We start from the raw sequence: 19189 nt of genomic DNA, 5'->3' as shown, positions 1-19189 counted from the left end.
GGGTAAGCCACTGAGCTGAAGATTTGGTTGATCCTGTATTCCTTGCACCAAAGGCTGAAGGGTTTCTCGGCAAATTGTTTCCCATTATCGGTGACAATTACCCCTGGCAGCCCATAGCGGCAGATGATATTTTCCCAAACAAAGTCTATGACTTGCTTTCCTGTGATCTTGGCAAGGGGTTTAACCTCTGGCCATTTGCTGAAGTAGTCAATCGCTACCAATAGGAATTTTACTCCCCATTTGCTTGGAGGGAATGGCCCAACAATGTCCATTCCCCATTTATGGAATGGCCATGCCGAGGTTATGGGAACCAGGTCATGTTTGGGACTTTTTGGTATTGGGGAATGGATTTGACAGGCATCACATTTCTTCAATTGCTCAACGGTGTCACGATGCATTGATGGCCAGAAGTATCCAAGGTTCATGAGCTTTGCAACCACCGACCTAGCTCCAAAATGAGCTCCACATATTCCTTCATGCACTTCCTTAATCAAATACTTGCTTTGCTCAGGGCCCACACATCTTAGCAAGGGTGCAAGGTAACCTTTTTTATAGAGGGTTCCTCCTTGCAACACATATTGCCTTGCTTTGATCTTTACTCTTTCGGCTTCTGTTTGATCATTAGGTAGTTCATTATCTTGAAGGAATTTTTTGATAGGAGTCATGCTTTGATCTTTACTCTTTCGGCTTCTGTTTGATCATTAGGTAGTTCATTATCTTGAAGGAATTTTTTGATAGGAGTCATCCAATTTGGATCTTCCTCGGTGACTACATCTTGCACTTCCAATTCATCAATCGACCGAGCCTTTAACACTTCAACCAACACCTTTTTCGTGAGGTGGGCGAACGTGAGGGATGCCAATTTGCTTAAGGCATCGGCCTTTTTGTTTTGGGATCTTGGAATCTGTTTGATGTTACATGTCTGGAAGGTGTTCATTAACTCCTTGGATTTTTCTTTGTACCTTCTCATGTTGGGCTCCTTGGCGACGTAGCTGTCATTAACTTGGCTTGATACTAGCAGTGAATCTGTGAACACTTCAAGCTTTTTGACCTTCATTTCTTTGGCCAGTCGTAGGCCAGCGATCAATGCTTCATATTCAGCCTCGTTATTGGTGGTCTGAAAATTAAAACGGAGAGCATATGTGAATTCTAGCCCCTCAGGGTTGATTAGGACTAAACCAGCTCCTGACCCTTCAACGCTTGAAGCCCCATCAGTGAATAACTTCCAGGCTTCAGGGTTGGAGGGTTCAGCGGTTGTGGTGTTTACTTCTTCAATTGTTTGGTTTGGGACTTCGACTAGGAAGTCAGCCAGGACTTGAGCTTTAATGGCTTTTCGTGGGACGTAGGTGATGTTATGTTCACCTAGTTCCACTGCCCATTTTGCTAGCCTTCCTGAGTTCTCAGGTTTTTCAAGCACATTCTTGACAGGTTGGTCAGTGACCACTTGTATAGGATGTGCTTGGAAGTATCTTCTAAGCCTTCTGGCTGTTTGAACCAGGGCTAGAGCGAGTTTTTCGAGGGGAGGATATTTGGTTTCAGCTAGTTTTAGAGTTTTGCTGAAAAAATAAACGGGTACCTGATGTGGAAAAAGTAGTTCAACTAATTAAACTAAAATTACCCTAAATTAAGACTCAAGTAATAAAAATCTAGACTCTTTAACCTGACTAAACTACTCACCGGCAAGTGTACCGGTCGACTCTAGCACAGTAAAGTAAGTCCGGATGTCGAACCCACAAGGACTCTATGAATTACGTTAACGACTCAACTTAGACTAGACACTGACACGACTAAACGAATATTATGTTTGGGGGGGTTTTACTAAAATCCTAAAATTATGATTAAATTGAAATTAACTAAAACACGAACGAAAACTAGGGTTTTGATTCAGATGAGATTAAGGACTACCTAGACTTGAATCCAGTTTAATTATGAATGGACTTCTAACGGTTTTATTGTTGTATGGAGCCGGGATCGTAAAATACTAAACCTTAAGGTATTTCAATGCTAAGACTTCCCGACCCTTCTCAGAAAGAAACCTAGGAAACCCTACAAGGCTGTTATGATTACCGACTGTTAGATTTCCTCTCAGTCCTCTAACGACTCTAAAAGTGCCCTAATATGACTATCTACCTCTCAGTGCGATAATCTAAGGCAATTCTAGGTTCTGACTTGGTTTACTAGACACAACTGCAATTAGGGAACTAACTTCGACTTCTCTCAAAATCTAATTTAGCTATATACTGCACCGCGACCTAATAACTAACTCGAGCCTCTCAGCGACAAGTTAAGCAGAATATTTACTCCTAATTATATTTTAATTACTGTTTCTAAGGCTATCGGCCGATTTACCCAAAGATCACCCGAACCCGCAAGGATGCAAATAATCAACACAGATCTATTATGTGATAAAGACCGTCACCAAGATCTATGTGAAACAGCAAATAATCCACAATCAAAAGTAAATACGCACACGCACCAAATCAGAAAATCTAGAACACGTTACTTTCAAAGTCAATCCATAATCAAACAATAAAAACCGTTAAAAGATCCAAACTTTCATCAAACCATCATCTAGTCTAGGTAGTATCTAGGGTTTAGCTAAGAAACATGATGTCTAACATAAACAAATCAAATTCAAAACAAGAATTCATTATCAAAGTGGCGAAACAAGAAAATAATGAAAACCGGGAGATAAGACCCGAATAATCTTCTTTCCTACGCTCCGTGCTTCAACCCGATGATTCTTGCAAGCTAGATCACCTCGAAAAACTCCAAATCTGCTCTCCGAAATCGCCTAGGGTTTCTTGGTTCGTGTGTTATGTCATAATAATAATTATTATTCTTTTTATATCAAACCCTAGTCGATCCACAGTCAGGCGCATCATTCATACCAGTCGCGTAGCGCGACTGGTCTCCTCTTTACGCTAGCGCTACGCGAGATCTCAAAAGTCAGCATAAGTCAACGCTACCTCAGTCGCGTAGCGCGACTGAGCGTCCTGTTACCTTAGCGCTACGCGAGTGGCCATTTTTCACAGAATGTTTACTTCCAAGCTCAGCTCCAACTTCCAAAAACTTCAAAATTATTCTAACACTTTTATACATTGATTCCGGAACTTGACATTTGACACTTTAGCTCGATTTTTCTCCAATTTCAGCATTTTATGTATCAAGACCTGGAAAACGCAATGTAGATCAATAGCACGCAATTCTAAACTAAACTAAGCTAAAAATAACGATAAAACGTACAAACTATACACGATAAAAGTATGTATTTTGCAATACATCAGTACCTGAGCCTTGTCTCTTTCAATAGTGAGAACTGCACTGATGGCTTCGTCGGCAACTGAAAGGTACACCGATATGAGCTCCCCAGTTTCTGGTGCTGCAATATCAGGTAGGGAAGCTAAGTGCTGCTTCATTTGATTGAAAGCTTCTTCAGCTTCATCGGTACATCTGAAATCTTTTTTATCTGAGCAGTTCTTGAGCGTTTTGTAGAATGGTAGAGACCTTTCGGCCAGTTTTGAGGTAAAACGCTTCAAGGCTGCGAGCTTCCCGTTTAAGCTTTCAACCTCCTTCTTGGTTCTCGGTGGTTTAGCTTCAAGGACAGCTTTTACCTTGTTAGGGTTGGCTTTGATACTTTGCTTTCCAACGATGTGCCCTAGGAATTTTCCTTCATCGAATCCAAACGAGCATTTTTCCGGGTTGAGCTTCATGTTGATCTTTCTAAGGTTTTTGAAAGTTTCTTGGATATCATCAAGCATTTGGTACTCCGTTTTGCTCTTAATCACCAAGTCATCGACATATGCCTCCATGTTTCTACCGATTTGGTCTTCAAAGGCTTTATCAACGAGTCGCTGATAGGTGGCACCTGCATTTTTGAGGCCAAAAGGCATCTTTTGGTAGCAAGAAATGCCCTTGTCTGTGTGGAAAGCTGTCTTTTCTTCATCCTCCTTCTTCATGAGGATTTGGTGATAACCTTTGTATGCATCAAGAAAACATTTAAACGGATACCCCGTGAGGGAATCAACCTTGAGATCAATTTCCGGGAGCGGGTAGCAATCTTTGGGACAAGCCTTGTTAAGATCTTTAAAATCTATACACATTCTCCAAGAGTTGTCGGGTTTTCTGACCATAACAGGATTTGCAATCCATGATTGGTACTTGACCTCTCGGAGAATGCCAGCTGATACAAGCTTTTCAACCTCTTGGCAAGCTGCCAGGCTTCTCTCGGGTGCCAGGCTTCTTTTCTTTTGAACCACTGGCTTGACATTAGGTGGTATTCTTAACTCGTGTTCAGCAATGTTTCGAGGGATCCCAGTCATATCTTCAGGAGACCAGGCGAACACATCACTGTGATGCTTCAGCAGCTTTTCAAGGTATGAAAGAGTCTCTTGGGAAAGGTTGGGGTTGACCCTTATTCGTTGCTCAGGGTATTTAGGGTTGATGACTAACCCTTGCTTGTCTTTCTCACCGTTTGAACTTTCACCCTCGATCAGGTAAGCTTCCTGAGAGGGTTGAAGGGTTGCAATCCCTCTTTCAGTAGGAAATTTGACTGTGCGATGGCCGATAGACACTGCCATATAGAATGCACATTGTCCAGGCCTCCCTATGATTACGTCATAGTTGGAAGGGATGTTGATAACTACAAAGGTCAGTGGTCGGGTTCTTTCTTTTGATCCCTCCTTAAAACAAACATCAAGGGTTATCTGCCCCAAAGGCTTCAAGGTTATATCGGCGATACCTTTTATGGAGGTTCCAGAGGGTTGAAGCCTTGAACGTTCCTTATCGCTTAATTGGTTGAAAAATTTCTCAAACATGATTTCAGTGGCTGCTCCCGTGTCTATGTATGCTTTACATGTTTGTAATGTACCCACGGTGGCTTCAACCACAAGGGGACCAGGAAGTGGGTCCTTCCTTGTTGGGGGGAAACAGACACACTGAAGCTCCCAATCTTCCAACCGTCGCTTCTTGTAAGGAACCTTTTCATCAGAATACACCATGTTTACTTCCTTCCTTTTGCCTTCAGCCATTTTGTCTCGAACCCCTTTTACCAAATGAGCGAGCTCTCCTGACTTAACAGCCTCTTCAATCCTCTTTTTCAGTTGGAAGCAATCATTGGTATGATGTCCCTTTTCTTCGTGGAACTCACAGAATTGCGTGGAGTTCTCATTTTTTCGACTCTTGGGGAGGGGCCTAGGAGGTCTAAAGTTTTCCTTGACTTCTTCCGTTTCCAGGATTTCTTGAGGGGTTTTGGTGAGGGGAGTGAAACTCATGCCTTTATCTCTGCCTGAAGGGTTTCGTCCTTCAACCCTTCGAGGGTCTGAACCCTTTGGGCGTCTGTCGTAAGAGTTAAAGTTTCCTCTCTTTCTGGCTGGGCTACTGCTTCGCCAGCCAGACCCCCTTTTCCTTTGTTCTTTGATATCCACAGCTTCCTCTCCCCGAATGTGAGCTTCGGCCCTTTCAAGGGCTTCCTCCAAGGTTTTGGGTAGAGATTTGTTGAAATCTCGTGTGAGATATTTGGAGGTTATGGCGTTCATAAAACCGGCCACTCTCATTTTCTCGTCAGCCCCTACATAGGTTAGCCCTTCTTTCTTGTACCGTTCAATGAATGCCCGAAGGCTTTCATCGTCGCGTTGTTTTATCTGGAAGATTACTGTTGCGTCCTTAACGTATCGCCTTTGTTGGGAGAAGTTTGCCAGAAAACCTCTGCTGAGATCGTTAAAGCTTCGAATGCTTTGAGCAGGTAGGTCGTTGAACCAGATTCTGGCGGATCCAACAAGAGTCTGCATGAACATTAAGCAACATTCAGCATTTGACCATTTTTCTATTCGAGCGGCACCGGTGAAGATCTGGAGATGATCTTCGGGATCTTCGGTCCCATCATACGTTCTGATGTGGGCTGGCATCTTGATCTTTGACTGAAAATCATAATCAGCTATCTGCCTTGAGAAGCAGGAAAGGTTACTTGGCTTGTATGGTTTGGCCAAGTCTTCTTCAGGTCTTATACCTACATTGTTGTTATTGCCATGGTTTCCCTGGGTGGCCAGCACTTGATTGATGAAGTGTTGCCATGGGAAGTTGGCCATCATCTGTGACATCATGTTAGGTATGAGATTGAAACCCTGAAGGCTTGCTGGACCAACTGAGCAGTTTACCCCGAGAGGGGTGCTAGTAACAGCACTTCGTGCTAAAGGGAGCACGGACAGAGCTTGCTCCCACGTGGTGGTTAGAGAAGCAGGACAGCTGGTCACCGGGGACTGTAGGAGTTGATCAAGCGTTAACTCGTGTCCCAGGGGAGTGCCACTAGCAATTGGTTGGGAAGAGAGAATAGGATGAACAGTTGGATTTGTCATAGTGGATAGATAAGGATGAGGGTTTGAAGGGTTACTGGGACCAGCCTCACCTCTTGTAACAAAGGGTGGTAGGGGTGGCCCAGGAGACAACGTTGGCTCAGGTTCGTCGTAATCTAGACGAATCCTTACCCCCTTTTCCCTTTCTCTATTCACATGCTGGTTAAGAAGTGACATTAACTCGAGGAAGTTATTAGCGACCCCCTCGGGGGTAAGTTCAACACGTGCCGGGGTGTCCGACACACCAACGTTGGGAGACGGAGCCCCAGATCTGGATGGGGTTGGTGTGTTGAAGGTAAGGAACTCGGGTGTACTCCCCGGAGTTGAAAACGGTGTTGTTATAGTTGTGTGAGCTAGGCCACTACCCGGGGTGGAGGTGTTAGGGATCTGGTTCACCTCTCCCGGGGATCCACTTTCTAACATGGTGGTTTTGAGTGAAAGGATCTACACTACTAGGTCTTTTTTTAGAAGAAACAGCGGCGTAGCCCCACGGTGGGCGCCAACTTGTTGATGCAACAAACACGAGACCAAGGATGGTAGCTGAGTGGGTTAGGCAAAAGGGCTGAAGGGTTCAGTTTTGCCTAACGCAGGTCACGGGGTCCCTCCACGTTTGCAAAACGTGGAAGGAGGTTCACTAGTATGTAATTGTTATTTGCTTTGAAGTTCCTTCTTCGAGGCAAGCTCGAATCCAGAAAAGAAAGCAAATAGAATGAGTGTGTGTTGAATGTGATGAAGAGTAACTTGGAAGTGATCAAGTACTCTTTGAATGACCAGAGATTAAGGAATCTCTGTGTTTCGGAATGTCCCAGAAGTGAAAATGAGTTGTCTTCTTATAGGGGAAGACATCTCCTGAAATGGCATATACAAGACTAGTGAAACCTGTTTGCAATGGAGGGTTTCCCCTTTTGGGGTTGAAGGCTTTGGACCCCTGGTTAATAGAGTGTACTTGTGCAGACCTGCTCTGAGTTTGTGGGCGTGAGTTGGTGAGGTGAGTCCTCAGATGTGACTGATTACTGTTCCTCGCTTTTCTCACTTTACAGCTTTTCATCCGATGAACCTTTCAACCTTTTAAGCTCTTGCATATTAGTCATTTTATTTGACCTTGGGCTACCCCCGTCGTCAAATGATATTAACATACACATGGTCATATGTTCATAATATATGAGTTGATATTTCCAGCTTTTGTCTGTAAAACAATCAACTCAAATGCCTTGTAGTTTGAATTTATTTTTATTCTTAGAGAACACACAAGCTAGCTAGCTTTATCTTTACGAATACAGGGATTGCAGATATTGCCATCCCCAAAAATATCGCTAAAATCAACTATCACGACTCACAAGTCACGCTATGACATGTGAAAGTCAAACCATTGTAAGACCATCCGTAGTGGTGAACAAAAATAATGCCCCCACCATGGGGCATTATCCGACACGTGGCATCCTAGTCAGCGTTGGGCATTATAGCAAAAGTGGCGTAGTGGGGCATTATTCCAATAACGCCCCTTCCAATTATTAAAAAAAAGGAAACATATGGTGATTGGCTGGTCAAACACATGGTCACATGCAAATTTGAACAAAAAAAACAAATGAGCGTTTTAAAAAAAAACGCCAACAACAAATTTGAACAAAAAAAACGTCCGGAAACGCCGGGTGTAATGGGGTCCGGGGCGCTTTCCGGCGTTTTTTTTTTATTTTTATTTTTTAAAAAACGCCCCACTACGGGTGGCCTAAAGATAGTCATTATCGTAACCAAGAATATTCTTGAAACTAGGAAATTACCTTAAGTATTAAGAATATTTCCAGTTTCATTTGTTAATATGTAAATATAGTAGGCCACATATTTTAATATTTAATAATTATGGAAATTGCATTATACATATATACTCACACATACATGTCATTTATTGTCATTTTTACGATATATAGCTGGTAACTAGCTTTACAATACTTGATACTACCAATCCAGCACACAACCACACTTCCTTTCTTGTAAGGATGAGATAACTAGGAAGATATTAACAACCCACTTTTTCAGTCTCTCTAAAATTCCAGCACAAAATCTACATGTAAATAGTAAATAGAAAAATAGATTAGTACTCTATAAATAGTAAATACAGCTGCTGCTACCTACAGTTCATAGCAGTTATACAAGATGTGGCAAAATGGTCGGGTCAGGTGGTTTAGTAATAGGTTTGTGATGAAACAGATCTAATTAGGGGCAAACCGAGTCAGGTTGGGATGCCCCACGGTACTTTCTTGCCCATTGAAATATTTGTATATGAATTACAAAAACATATTATCACAGTACTAATCCGAATTTTTGAATAAAACGATTTAGGAGGTTGTATGTATCAAACAATAATGCATGTGTACTTACAATCTGCGTCAGTTTTAATCCAGTGTGCTTTTCTTCCGGCTGGCTGGACGTTGCTGCAAATTGTTTCTTTCTTAAACATCCCGTCTTGATTAAACATGTCATCGTCATCATCTGATGTCACTTCTTTATCATAACTCTCGTCGTAACACATCTTCTTGACATCATACTTACGCGACTTATTGACATGAATATCAGCCGTTTCTGGGTGGATTTTTCTTGACTTCCGGAAGACCTAAAAAAGACAATAAAAGTATTATGTTACTATTCTATATGCATGGGACTTAATCGAACTTATTAAATTGCTTAAAGACTTGTTTTATAGTGTTGACTTGTAGGTTGTATGCATTATAAAAATAGGCATTGCCTAGGTTGTATGCATTATAAAATTAGGCATTGCCTGTCTTTCAACCCGTTTGACCCGTTCCCCTTTTCGCTAGCTAATTTTTGACCAGTTTCAGATCAAACGCTACCCAAATCAACCCATCCATAAGTAAATGGGTCAAAATTTCCACCTCTAAATTATTAGTAACCGAAGCTCACAACATGACGTACCTTCTTGAGTGTCTTCTTAGTTGAATCACGTATAATAGCAGTACGACGAAAAGCAGAAGTTGTGCTGCACCCTGATTCGAAATCAATCTTTTTCAGCATTTTCTTTATAATATGAAACACCCGAGTTCCTGTTTTTACTCCTTTTTCAGCCTTTGGATCCTTTTCATCTTCTTTGATTGCTGGCATTTCGTAATATACTTTCGGTGGATACACGACCACATTTTTGTTCTCTTTGGTATCCTTTTCTAATTCCGTTTCAGTTAAATTCTCCAACTTCTTCAAAATCTGCTCTCCTGCACTGGTTTCTTCCGCATCTATTGTGGGTTCTGGTGTTATGGGGTCGTTAGTAATCATAACAGAACCAAGAGTCCCAATTGCAAGAAGTCCATGCAAAAACTCGGGTCTCATTTCAACTATTTCTTCTTTTACTATTTCCACTCCGTGTGATTCAACTGCAACAGGCTGCCTGAATTTCGCCGAATTATTGTTTGCTTCCGGATAATGTTGTTGCTCATCAACTTCCCATAGCGCTGAGAAACAATAATGGGACTTCCCTGAAATTAAAGTTTAAACAGATTGTAATTCCCATCAATACATTGTGCATATTTATTTACAAACTTAATTAATGCTGTAAAGATGTAAATAACATTAAGAGGCTATCTAAGAAGAGGTATATTTAAATAGTAATATACTGGATAAGGGCATAGGAGTACCTGTGGAAACGTTTGTGCTTTGTTCATTGTTTTTCCAGAACCGTTTCTGCATCCAACCTAACGTCTGAAAATAACATAAAAAACGAGATGAGGTTAAAATGACATCATCATGTGTTCATCATCATAGTCATGTTTACGCTAAAGTTGGATATAGGGTTGGTTACTCACTCTCATCTTGAACTTTGTTTTAAGCTGTTAACGGTAGCTTGTATTGTAAACTCTGGTTTAGGACTTCGTATGGTGTGAAAGGACTATTTATAGTAATCGTGTGTAAAAAGTAAGCAACTTGCTTCTAAAATATCTGGAATGCAGGGGCAAAACATAGAGAAACACACAAAAATCATATGGTTTGAAGTCATTGGGTTCTTATGAGGAAGAAGTTCTTACAATGCAAGTGGCATGAATGCATGATTAGCCATATAAGGGTTAGGAACGAGTCACTAACGAATTTTTTAGTTATTTATTTTTTAATTAGCCTATCAAGGACATCTATGAACATTTATTAGCCAAATTGATAGAATCTAGTGTTTTAGATAGGATATTATTTTGGTAACAGAATAAACCGATGAAACTATAGTTGAAAATACTAATGCAAGACGGGAGGGAAATTGTGATTAACAATAACTTGATCGTTACTGCTAGGGCTGAGCAGTATACGGTTCAGAACCGTCAGAACCGGGGAACCGAACCGGAACCGCTAGATCCAAACCGTATTTTTGGATATAGGGTCCGGTTCCGGTTCTTAAATTTGGGTAAAAACGGTTCGCGGTTCGGTTCTGGTTAAAACCACGGTTCCGATTAAAGAACCGCTAGAACCAGTTGGGTTTATAAATATTTAAAACCCTATTTTATTAATGGGCTTTTCAACATCATACGACCATCCTAATTCTTATTCCCTCTTCTTATATTCATTCTATGATCTCATCTTTCATCTTCTAATTTTTCTCTATCTTTCAACCCTAACCTAATTGCTATCATACAAGTTCATCTCCATCAACACCCTGCAAATACAGGTACGCTATTGTACATGACCTTTTTTATGATTACATATATTTTCTTTCTAGATGTTTGCCTTCTGATACATATAGTTTTCTGTATGTGAAAAGAAAAATTGAACAAAAATAATCAAATCAATGTTGATCGAATTGTAAATGTGTATATAACTAGTGTATCGCTTGTTTTAATTGTCAACACGATGGTTGTAATAGTTTCATTTAGAGATTGTTTGTGGCTTGAAATTTTTTATTGTTGCTTTGCTACTCTTATTTTGGTTGGTCTGAACTTTGAATGTTGCAACTCTTAGTTAATGTTTTAAATTGTTTGATTCGTTTCTATTGAATTGTTAATTTTAGGATTTAATTGTCAACCGGTTCCCGCGGGAACCGTTTACAAGAGAACCGTTTAACCGGTTCGGAACCGAACCAGAACCGTTATAATATGGTTCGGTTCCGGTTCTTAAATTTAGCAATTAACGGTTCCGGTCCGGTTCCGGTTCGGTTCGGTTCTGAACCGTTGCACAGCCCTAGTTACTGCAGAAATGAAGAGCCTCTATCGTTACCAACAGTTGCGTCTAAATATGTACCGGAAAAGGTTATCCTCGTATAAAATGAATCTTTGGCGATGAGCATCCGTATTAGCAATCTCAAGTGTATGTACTATGTTCCTCCTAAGGGATTTTTGGACATATACTGTTGGATAAATTAACAAAACAATTGAAGAATCTTGGTAAGTGCATGCATGTGCATGGCATCCAGATTAACATTGCTAGTATTGGGAATTAGACATATTGGTTGGCTTGGCCTACCGATTGTATGATAGCTGACTTTAGTGATTAGCCCATTAAGCAAGTTGATTCGTGTGATGAGGTGGCGCTGGCGATGATAAAAGAATGCCCAATAGTGGGTTTTACTCGTTAAGCACATGTGGCAGTTTTGTTGGCTTTCAACATTGTGGGTAAAGATTTTGACCTCCGGTTTTGCCCTCATGACTTCAAGAACAGAGTGAAGTGGAGTAGGTAACAAGTGGGTGGGGCCGGGAGGGTTGGGTAATAACTTAAAAAAATGTCGGATAAGTGTTCTCGAGATAGTCTCCATATTTTTATCAAGGTATCATAATTCTTATAAATTAATAATGTTGTTTTTATTATTATTGTGTAAAGTTAATAATAATGTTGTTTTTATTTTATAAATTATTGTGATATGAAAATGAGAGAAATATGAGAAGTGTGTTATCTTTCATTAATCAACCACATATATATACACTGATGGTAGTCAAAATGTAACTGAAAACATAATAACTTAGGAGGAGAATTAGAACGGAATATATCTGTATTTATAACATTCCCCCTCAGATATATATTATTATTTATTATACACAGTTAATAACATACTTCCGGATGATATTAAATAGATACTTCAGGACCTATATAATAAACTGATACTACTGGATCAGTTGTACTGCCTCATTAAAAACCTTACTAAGAAAACTCATTGGGACAAAACTTAGTTAAGGGAAAAAGAGTACAGTGTGTATAATTCTCCCCCTGAATTCAACAAACATCTTTCAATCTACGGAGACCGATATTGTGTGATAGTTGCTCGAAACTGTTTCTTGGTAAGGATTTTGTGAATATGTCAGCTAAATTTTCACTTGACTTGATTTGGTAAACATCAATTTCCCCTTCTTTCTGCAAGTCATATGTTGAGAAGAATTTTGGTGAAATGTGCTTTGTTCGATTACCCTTGATGTAACCTTCTTTGATCTGAGCTATGCAAGCAGCATTGTCTTCATAAATAATTGCCGGCTCCTTTTTTATCTGTTCTAATCCGCATGCTTCTTGTATGTGAGTAATCATTGATCTCAACCACACGCATTCTCGACCAGCTTCATATAGTGCAATTAATTCAGCATGATTTGATGACGTTGCTGTAAATGTTTGCTTAGTTGACTTCCAAGAAATTGTTGTGCCACCATATGTGAATACATAACCTGTTTGAGATTTTGCTTTATGTGGATCTGATAGATATCCAGCATCAGCATACCCAACAAGCTGGGACTTTTGATCTTTCCGGTAGAAAAGACCTAAGTCTTGTGTCCCGCAAATATATCGGAATATGTGTTTTATTCTATTCCAGTGTCTACGTGTTGGGTTTGAACTATATCTTGTTAGTACATGTACTGAGAATGCAATATCAGGTCTCGTGTTATTTGCAAGATACATAAGGGCACCGATCGCACTTAAGTACGGTACTTCTGGACCAAGTACTTCTTCGCCTTATTCTTGAGGGCGGTAAGGGTCCTTTTGAGGATCTAGCGGTCGGACAACCATGGGTATGCTAAACGGATGAGCTTTGCCCATATTAAAACGTACTAACATCTTCTGGATGTAGTTTGACCGATGGACGAATGTACCGTTTCGTAAATGCTCAAACTGCAGGCCGAGACATAATTTTGTTGTGCCAAGGTCTTTTATCTCAAATTCTCTCTTTAATATATTAGCGGTTTTTCTATCTCTTCAGGAGCTCCGATGATGTTTATATCATCAACGTAGACTGCTACTATAGTGAATTTTGAGAGTGACCTTTTTATAAAAACACATGGACTGATTACATCAGACTTGTATCCTTCTTTTTCGAGATATTCACTAAGCCGATTGTACCACATACGGCCAGATTGTTTAAGACCATATAAAGATCTTTTTAGCTTTATAGCACACATGTCTCGAGGTATTGATTTTAATGCTTCGGGCATTTTTAATCCTTTAGGGATTTTCATGTAGATGTCATTTTCTAGTGTCCATACAAGTATGCGGTGACGACATCCATAAGTCTCATTTGAAGTCCTTTTGAGATTGCAAGGCCAATTAGAAATCTAAGGGTTATCGCATCCACTACAGGGGAATACGTTTCCTCATAATCAACTCCTGGGATTTGGGAAAACCCTTGTGCTACAAGACGTGCCTTATATCGTACAATCTCATTCTTTTCATTTCTTTTTATAGCAAACACCCATTTATAACCTACTGGTTTGACGTCTATGGGTGTTCGGACTACAGGTCCGAAAACATTTCGCTTTTCAAGCGAACCTAACTTAGCCTTTATGGCCTCTTGCCATTTTGGCCAATCAACTCTGTGCATGCACTCTTCTAGAGTTTAGGTACATAATCATTTTCATTGATTACATCCGTTGCTATAGCATATGCAAATATATCATTAACACGTGTTTCATTTCGGTTCCATATTGTACTATTTTGTACATAATTGATAGAGATCTCTTTTTCGTTTTGTACCAGCGTGTCTTCTGGATTTTCATTTTCCTCTGGAGTTATATTTGTCTCTTCTGGGACATTTACCTCTTCTAGGGTTCCATTTACTAAATTTTCACCAACTGATTTATTCTGCTCTTTTCGCTTACGTGGGTTTTTATCTTTGGAACCTATTGGTCTCCCACGTTTTCTTTGTATGGTAATCGCTTCTGGGATTACTTCAATTCGAGCAGGTGCATTTGATGCTGGTATATGTGACTTTGTCACCCTATTTGTGTCTGTGAATGCATCTGGTAGTTCATTTGCAATTCTTTGCAAATGTATAATCTTTTGGACTTCGTCACTTCGGGGGTCGAGATTCGATAATGATGATGCATTCCATGTTAACTCTTGTGTTACCAGTCTTTCTTTAGTCTTATCTCCCCCTAAGACTGGGAATACTGTCTCATTAAACTGACAGTCAGCAAAGCGTGCTGTAAACATGTCACCCGTTAATGGTTCTAAATATTTAATAATAGACGGGGAGTTAAAACCGATGTAAATGCCCAGTCTTCTTTTTGGTCCCATAATGGTTCGTTGTGGAGGCGATATCGGTACATATACTGCATAACCAAATATTTTGAGGTGGGACAGATTTGGTTCTCTTCCGGAGACCAGTTGTAATGGGGAGTATTCATGATCGGAAGTTGGTTTTAATCGGATTAGTGCAGCAGCATGTAGAATAGCATGTCCCCATGCAGAAGATGGCAATTTGCATCTCATCAGGAAGGGTCTAGCGATTATTTGTAATCGTTTAATTAATGATTCAGCTAAACCATTTTGTGTATGAACATGAGCTACTGGATGTTCAACCTTTATCCCAATCGACATACAATAATCGTTAAAAGCTTGGGATGTGAATTCTCCTGCATTATCCACTCGTATGGTTTTAATTGGATTTTCAGGGAAATGAGCTCTCAACTGTATGATTTGCGCTAATAGTCGGGCAAATGCTACATTTCGGGTAGCTAAAAGACTCACGTGTGACCATCGCGATGAGGCATCAATTAATACTAAGAAATAACGAAATGGACCACAAGGAGGATGTATAGGCCCACAGATGTCCCCTTGGATTCTTTCCAAAAATGAGGGGTTTTCTTGTGTCAATTTAGTTGGTGAGGGCCGAGTAATGAGTTTGCCTAGAGAGCATGCCGCACATGATAAATCTTTTGATTGTAAGACTTTTAAATTCTTAAGAGGGTGCCCATTTGCGTTTTTAATTATTCTTCTCATCATTATGTTACCTGGGTGACCTAGTCGGTCATGCCATATTGTGAATGTGTCTTTATCTAGTAACATATGGTTACTCACCACCATATATGCTTCAATAGGAGTAATATTTGTACAATATAATCCAGAGGATAAAGCTTTTAGCTTTTCTACAATGGTATCTTTGCCATTTTCATTTGAAGTAATTTGTAAGTATTCAATATTATTTTCGGATGTTGTTTTGAGGTGGTAACCATTTTGTCGAATACTTTTAAAACTAAGTAAATTTCGTCTTGATTTACTAGAGTATAATGCATCATTTATAATTAGTTTAGTACCCGATGGTAATATGATGCTTGCTCTTCCAGAGCCTTCTATAAGATCACATACACCAGAAATAGTACCAACAAGTGTCTCTGCAGGAGACAATTCAGAGAAAAATTTCTTATGTTTGAGAATAGTATTGGTAGCTTTATTGGAAAGAATCTACGAGACATTCATCACCAATGATAGCTTTATTGGAGCTTGTAAACATATTTTCTTTGGAAATAATAAAATAAATTAATATAACGAACTACTTGCTTGAGTATAAGATTTTAAATGAAACCATATCAATAGTTCCAACAAAAAATGTGAATTCAGAATATTTTGTAAATTTACGTTCCCTGTACTGCTGCGACATGAACATATTTGATGCATGGAACGTTGAGAAAGTTTTCTCAAGCATGTCTTCGTCGGTTATTTTTTTCACCACATAATTTAAGTTTAAAGGTGATGCGAAAAAGAGCAGAGTTGTACTCGCTAACACTTTTATAATCTTGTAGCCTCAAAAAAAATTTTTTGTTAATTAATTATATAAAATTAATTTTTAACCATATATCTGTAGTAAAGTTTTATTAAAGTTAGAGACTTCCAACGAAAATTATTATAATAATATATAATCTATCGGGTGGGGTACAGATGTATTGCAAGACATCCTTTAATGTATATTATTATTATTTAAAACAGAAAAATACATATGTTCTAATTTTTTTTTTCTAATTTATGACGGTTTTTAAAATATATATATTACTAGGTTAGAATCCCGTGTATTACACGGGTTGAATAAATGTAATTTTATATATTAAATAATAAAAGTTATATCTTTATGAACTCTGTATATTGTACGGGTTAAATAAATGTAATTTTATATATCAAATAATAAAAAAGAGTTATATCTTTAAAAACCATGTGTATTACACAGATTAAATAAATGTAATTTTGTATATTAAATACAAAAAACGTCGTATCTTTAAAAAACTCGTGTATAGTCGGGTTGAAAAATCTACCAAATAATAATAAAAAAATTATATCCTAAATAAATGTAATTTTGTATATTAAATACTAAAAACGTCGTATCTTTAAAAAACTCGTGTATAGTCGAGTTGAAAAATCTACCAAATAATAAAAAAATTATATCCTTAAAAACCCCGCGTTTTACACGAGTTGAATAAACATAATTTTGTATACCAAATAATAAAAAAGTTATATTTTTAATAAATTAGGATAACATTTAATATTAATTTATTATTTATATATTTAATATAAGGGTAGTTGCACGGTACCCCTGACCGCGGAAGGGATCTCCCTTCCCAGTTCACCACCCGACAAAGATCCCTGGCGGCAAATACCCATAACCATCAAAGAAGGGTAAGAAACATGTTTCGAACCCGAGACCTCGAGTGTCCTCAGTCCGGCTTTAAAGCGGGTGTCGGTGGCCACCAAAGTGGCACTAATGGGAATTGAACTTGGGTCTCCATTGGAGAACCCAAGTCACTCCACCACTAGGCCACTTGTGATGGTTATATATTTAATATAAGATAAGTAGATAAGAGAGATATTTGTTTTAAAAATATATTAAATTAACAATTTATATTTGAGGATAATATTTTATTAAAGTATAATAAGATTTAATATTAATTTATTATTTATTTATTTAGATAAATATAGATTTGAGAATATTTTCAATGAATGACACGTGTTTAAAAGTTAGTTTCTTTTATTATAGTAGTTAGATTTGTATATTATAATACAATGGTAAACAATGTTTGAGGATGAAAAAGATGCCACGGGTGGCATAAGTAAAAATATCCAAAACACCTATGTAAAAGTAGAACAATCCATCTGACATGATGTGGCATTATCATAATCGCTTTACGACGGGGCCATTGCCTTGGAACAAAAAGCAGTTTGACTTGGAGATTCGAACAACCATGGACTCCAACGGAGACTACCGGTGAAACTTTGGTTATGATAAACGGCAAGGTGAACACCGGCGACGACGGATCGGAACAAAACAGTGGAATGTGTTGTGTGTAGCTTCGTGGAAAAGAAATTTCATATGGTATGAAAATTGGCTGATGAAATTATATGATGATATGTTTGTTTGAGTTGATTGCAATAATGGTTGAGGTTTAATTGACATAATGAAGATTGAATTTTTTTTTTTCGAAATGTTTGTCCTTCCATTCCCTTGTGGTCATTAACACTGTGTTCCCGAGTTTCATTAAATGAGAGAAAAGAAAAGATTTGGAAGGAAATAATTTTTAGTTGTGTTTCAGAGTTTTGTTAATGGAGAGAAGAGAAGAGAAAATAAGAGGTTTTTTGCCTAAATTTAATTTTTCCAATTTGGAAAGAAACGGAGATAAGAGAAAAGAAAATGAGAGAATCATTTCTTTTCTCCCTTTAACTTAACTCGGGAACACAGCGTAAGAAGTAATTATAGGTTTGAAGGTTTCTGTGCCAACTCTCTCGGTCGGTTACGAAATGGAGACCATAACTCTCTCAGTCGGTTACGAAACGGATACCATAACTCTCTTGGTCGGTTACGAAACGGAGACCATAACTCTCTCAGTCGGTTACGAAACGGATACCATAACTCTCTTGGTCGGTTACGAAACGGAGACCATAACTCTCTCAGTCGGTTACGAAACGGATACCATAACTCTCTTGGTCGGTTACGAAACGGAGACCATAACTCTCTCAGTCGGTTACGAAAAGAAGAAACGATAACATGTGCAGACCAAAACTTACGGCGATGATGCTAGTCACAAGGGCGGTCGACGATGATGCTATTCACAACGTGAGATCTTCATCACATACTCCCGCAGCAACCAAAAAGAAATCGAGATCTTCATCACACACTCAGATTTAATCGGTAATACATGACGGCAGTGATTGTCGAACTAATTCGTGTTTCGTAGTTATAGTACTAAGGCAAGGTCTAGATCTAAAAGCATGTTTACGATCTAATAAACTACGAGAAATAAAATGTTGATTGTCGATTTCGAAATCCTACTCACAGACAAGCGATTATATTTCATATTACTTTAAACAATATTTTGCAAGATTGAATCACAAAAAAAAAAAAAAAAATTATACTCTTTACGATAAACCAAAATTGTATCTTCTTCATCATTCTTGTTTGTTCTTAGAAAAACAGATCTATTTTTATTTTATTTATTTATTTATTTTTTAAGAATCCAGATATAAAATACCACACACCCTATATTGTGTGTGTTATCCATCTATCTCATATTTTTTATGGCAATAAATTAACACCGAATCACAAAAAAAATTGTTGATGTGTGTGATTAAGTGACTAAAAGATTATATATCTACCAAATAAATGCATGAGACATTAATGA

At 38.6% G+C, this 19189-nt stretch overlaps 1 protein-coding gene across 1 annotated transcript; it reads right to left on the bottom strand.

Annotated features, from left to right (window-relative positions):
- Window positions 1–8178: 8178 nt before the first annotated feature.
- LOC110921518 lies at window positions 8179–10297 on the bottom strand. Its single transcript, XM_022165856.2, has 5 exons — window positions 10160–10297; window positions 9992–10055; window positions 9279–9832; window positions 8727–8958; window positions 8179–8409 (listed from the first exon to the last, which is right to left on the bottom strand). The coding sequence occupies exons 1-5, from the start codon at window positions 10163–10165 to the stop codon at window positions 8390–8392; spliced, it is 876 nt and encodes a 291-aa protein (XP_022021548.1). The 5' UTR covers window positions 10166–10297; the 3' UTR covers window positions 8179–8389.
- Between the last annotated feature and the right edge of the window lie 8892 nt (window positions 10298–19189).

This window comes from Helianthus annuus, chromosome 17, assembly GCF_002127325.2.
Source record: "Helianthus annuus cultivar XRQ/B chromosome 17, HanXRQr2.0-SUNRISE, whole genome shotgun sequence".
NCBI lineage: Eukaryota > Viridiplantae > Streptophyta > Magnoliopsida > Asterales > Asteraceae > Helianthus > Helianthus annuus.
This window is presented reverse-complemented; position numbering and strand designations above follow the sequence as displayed.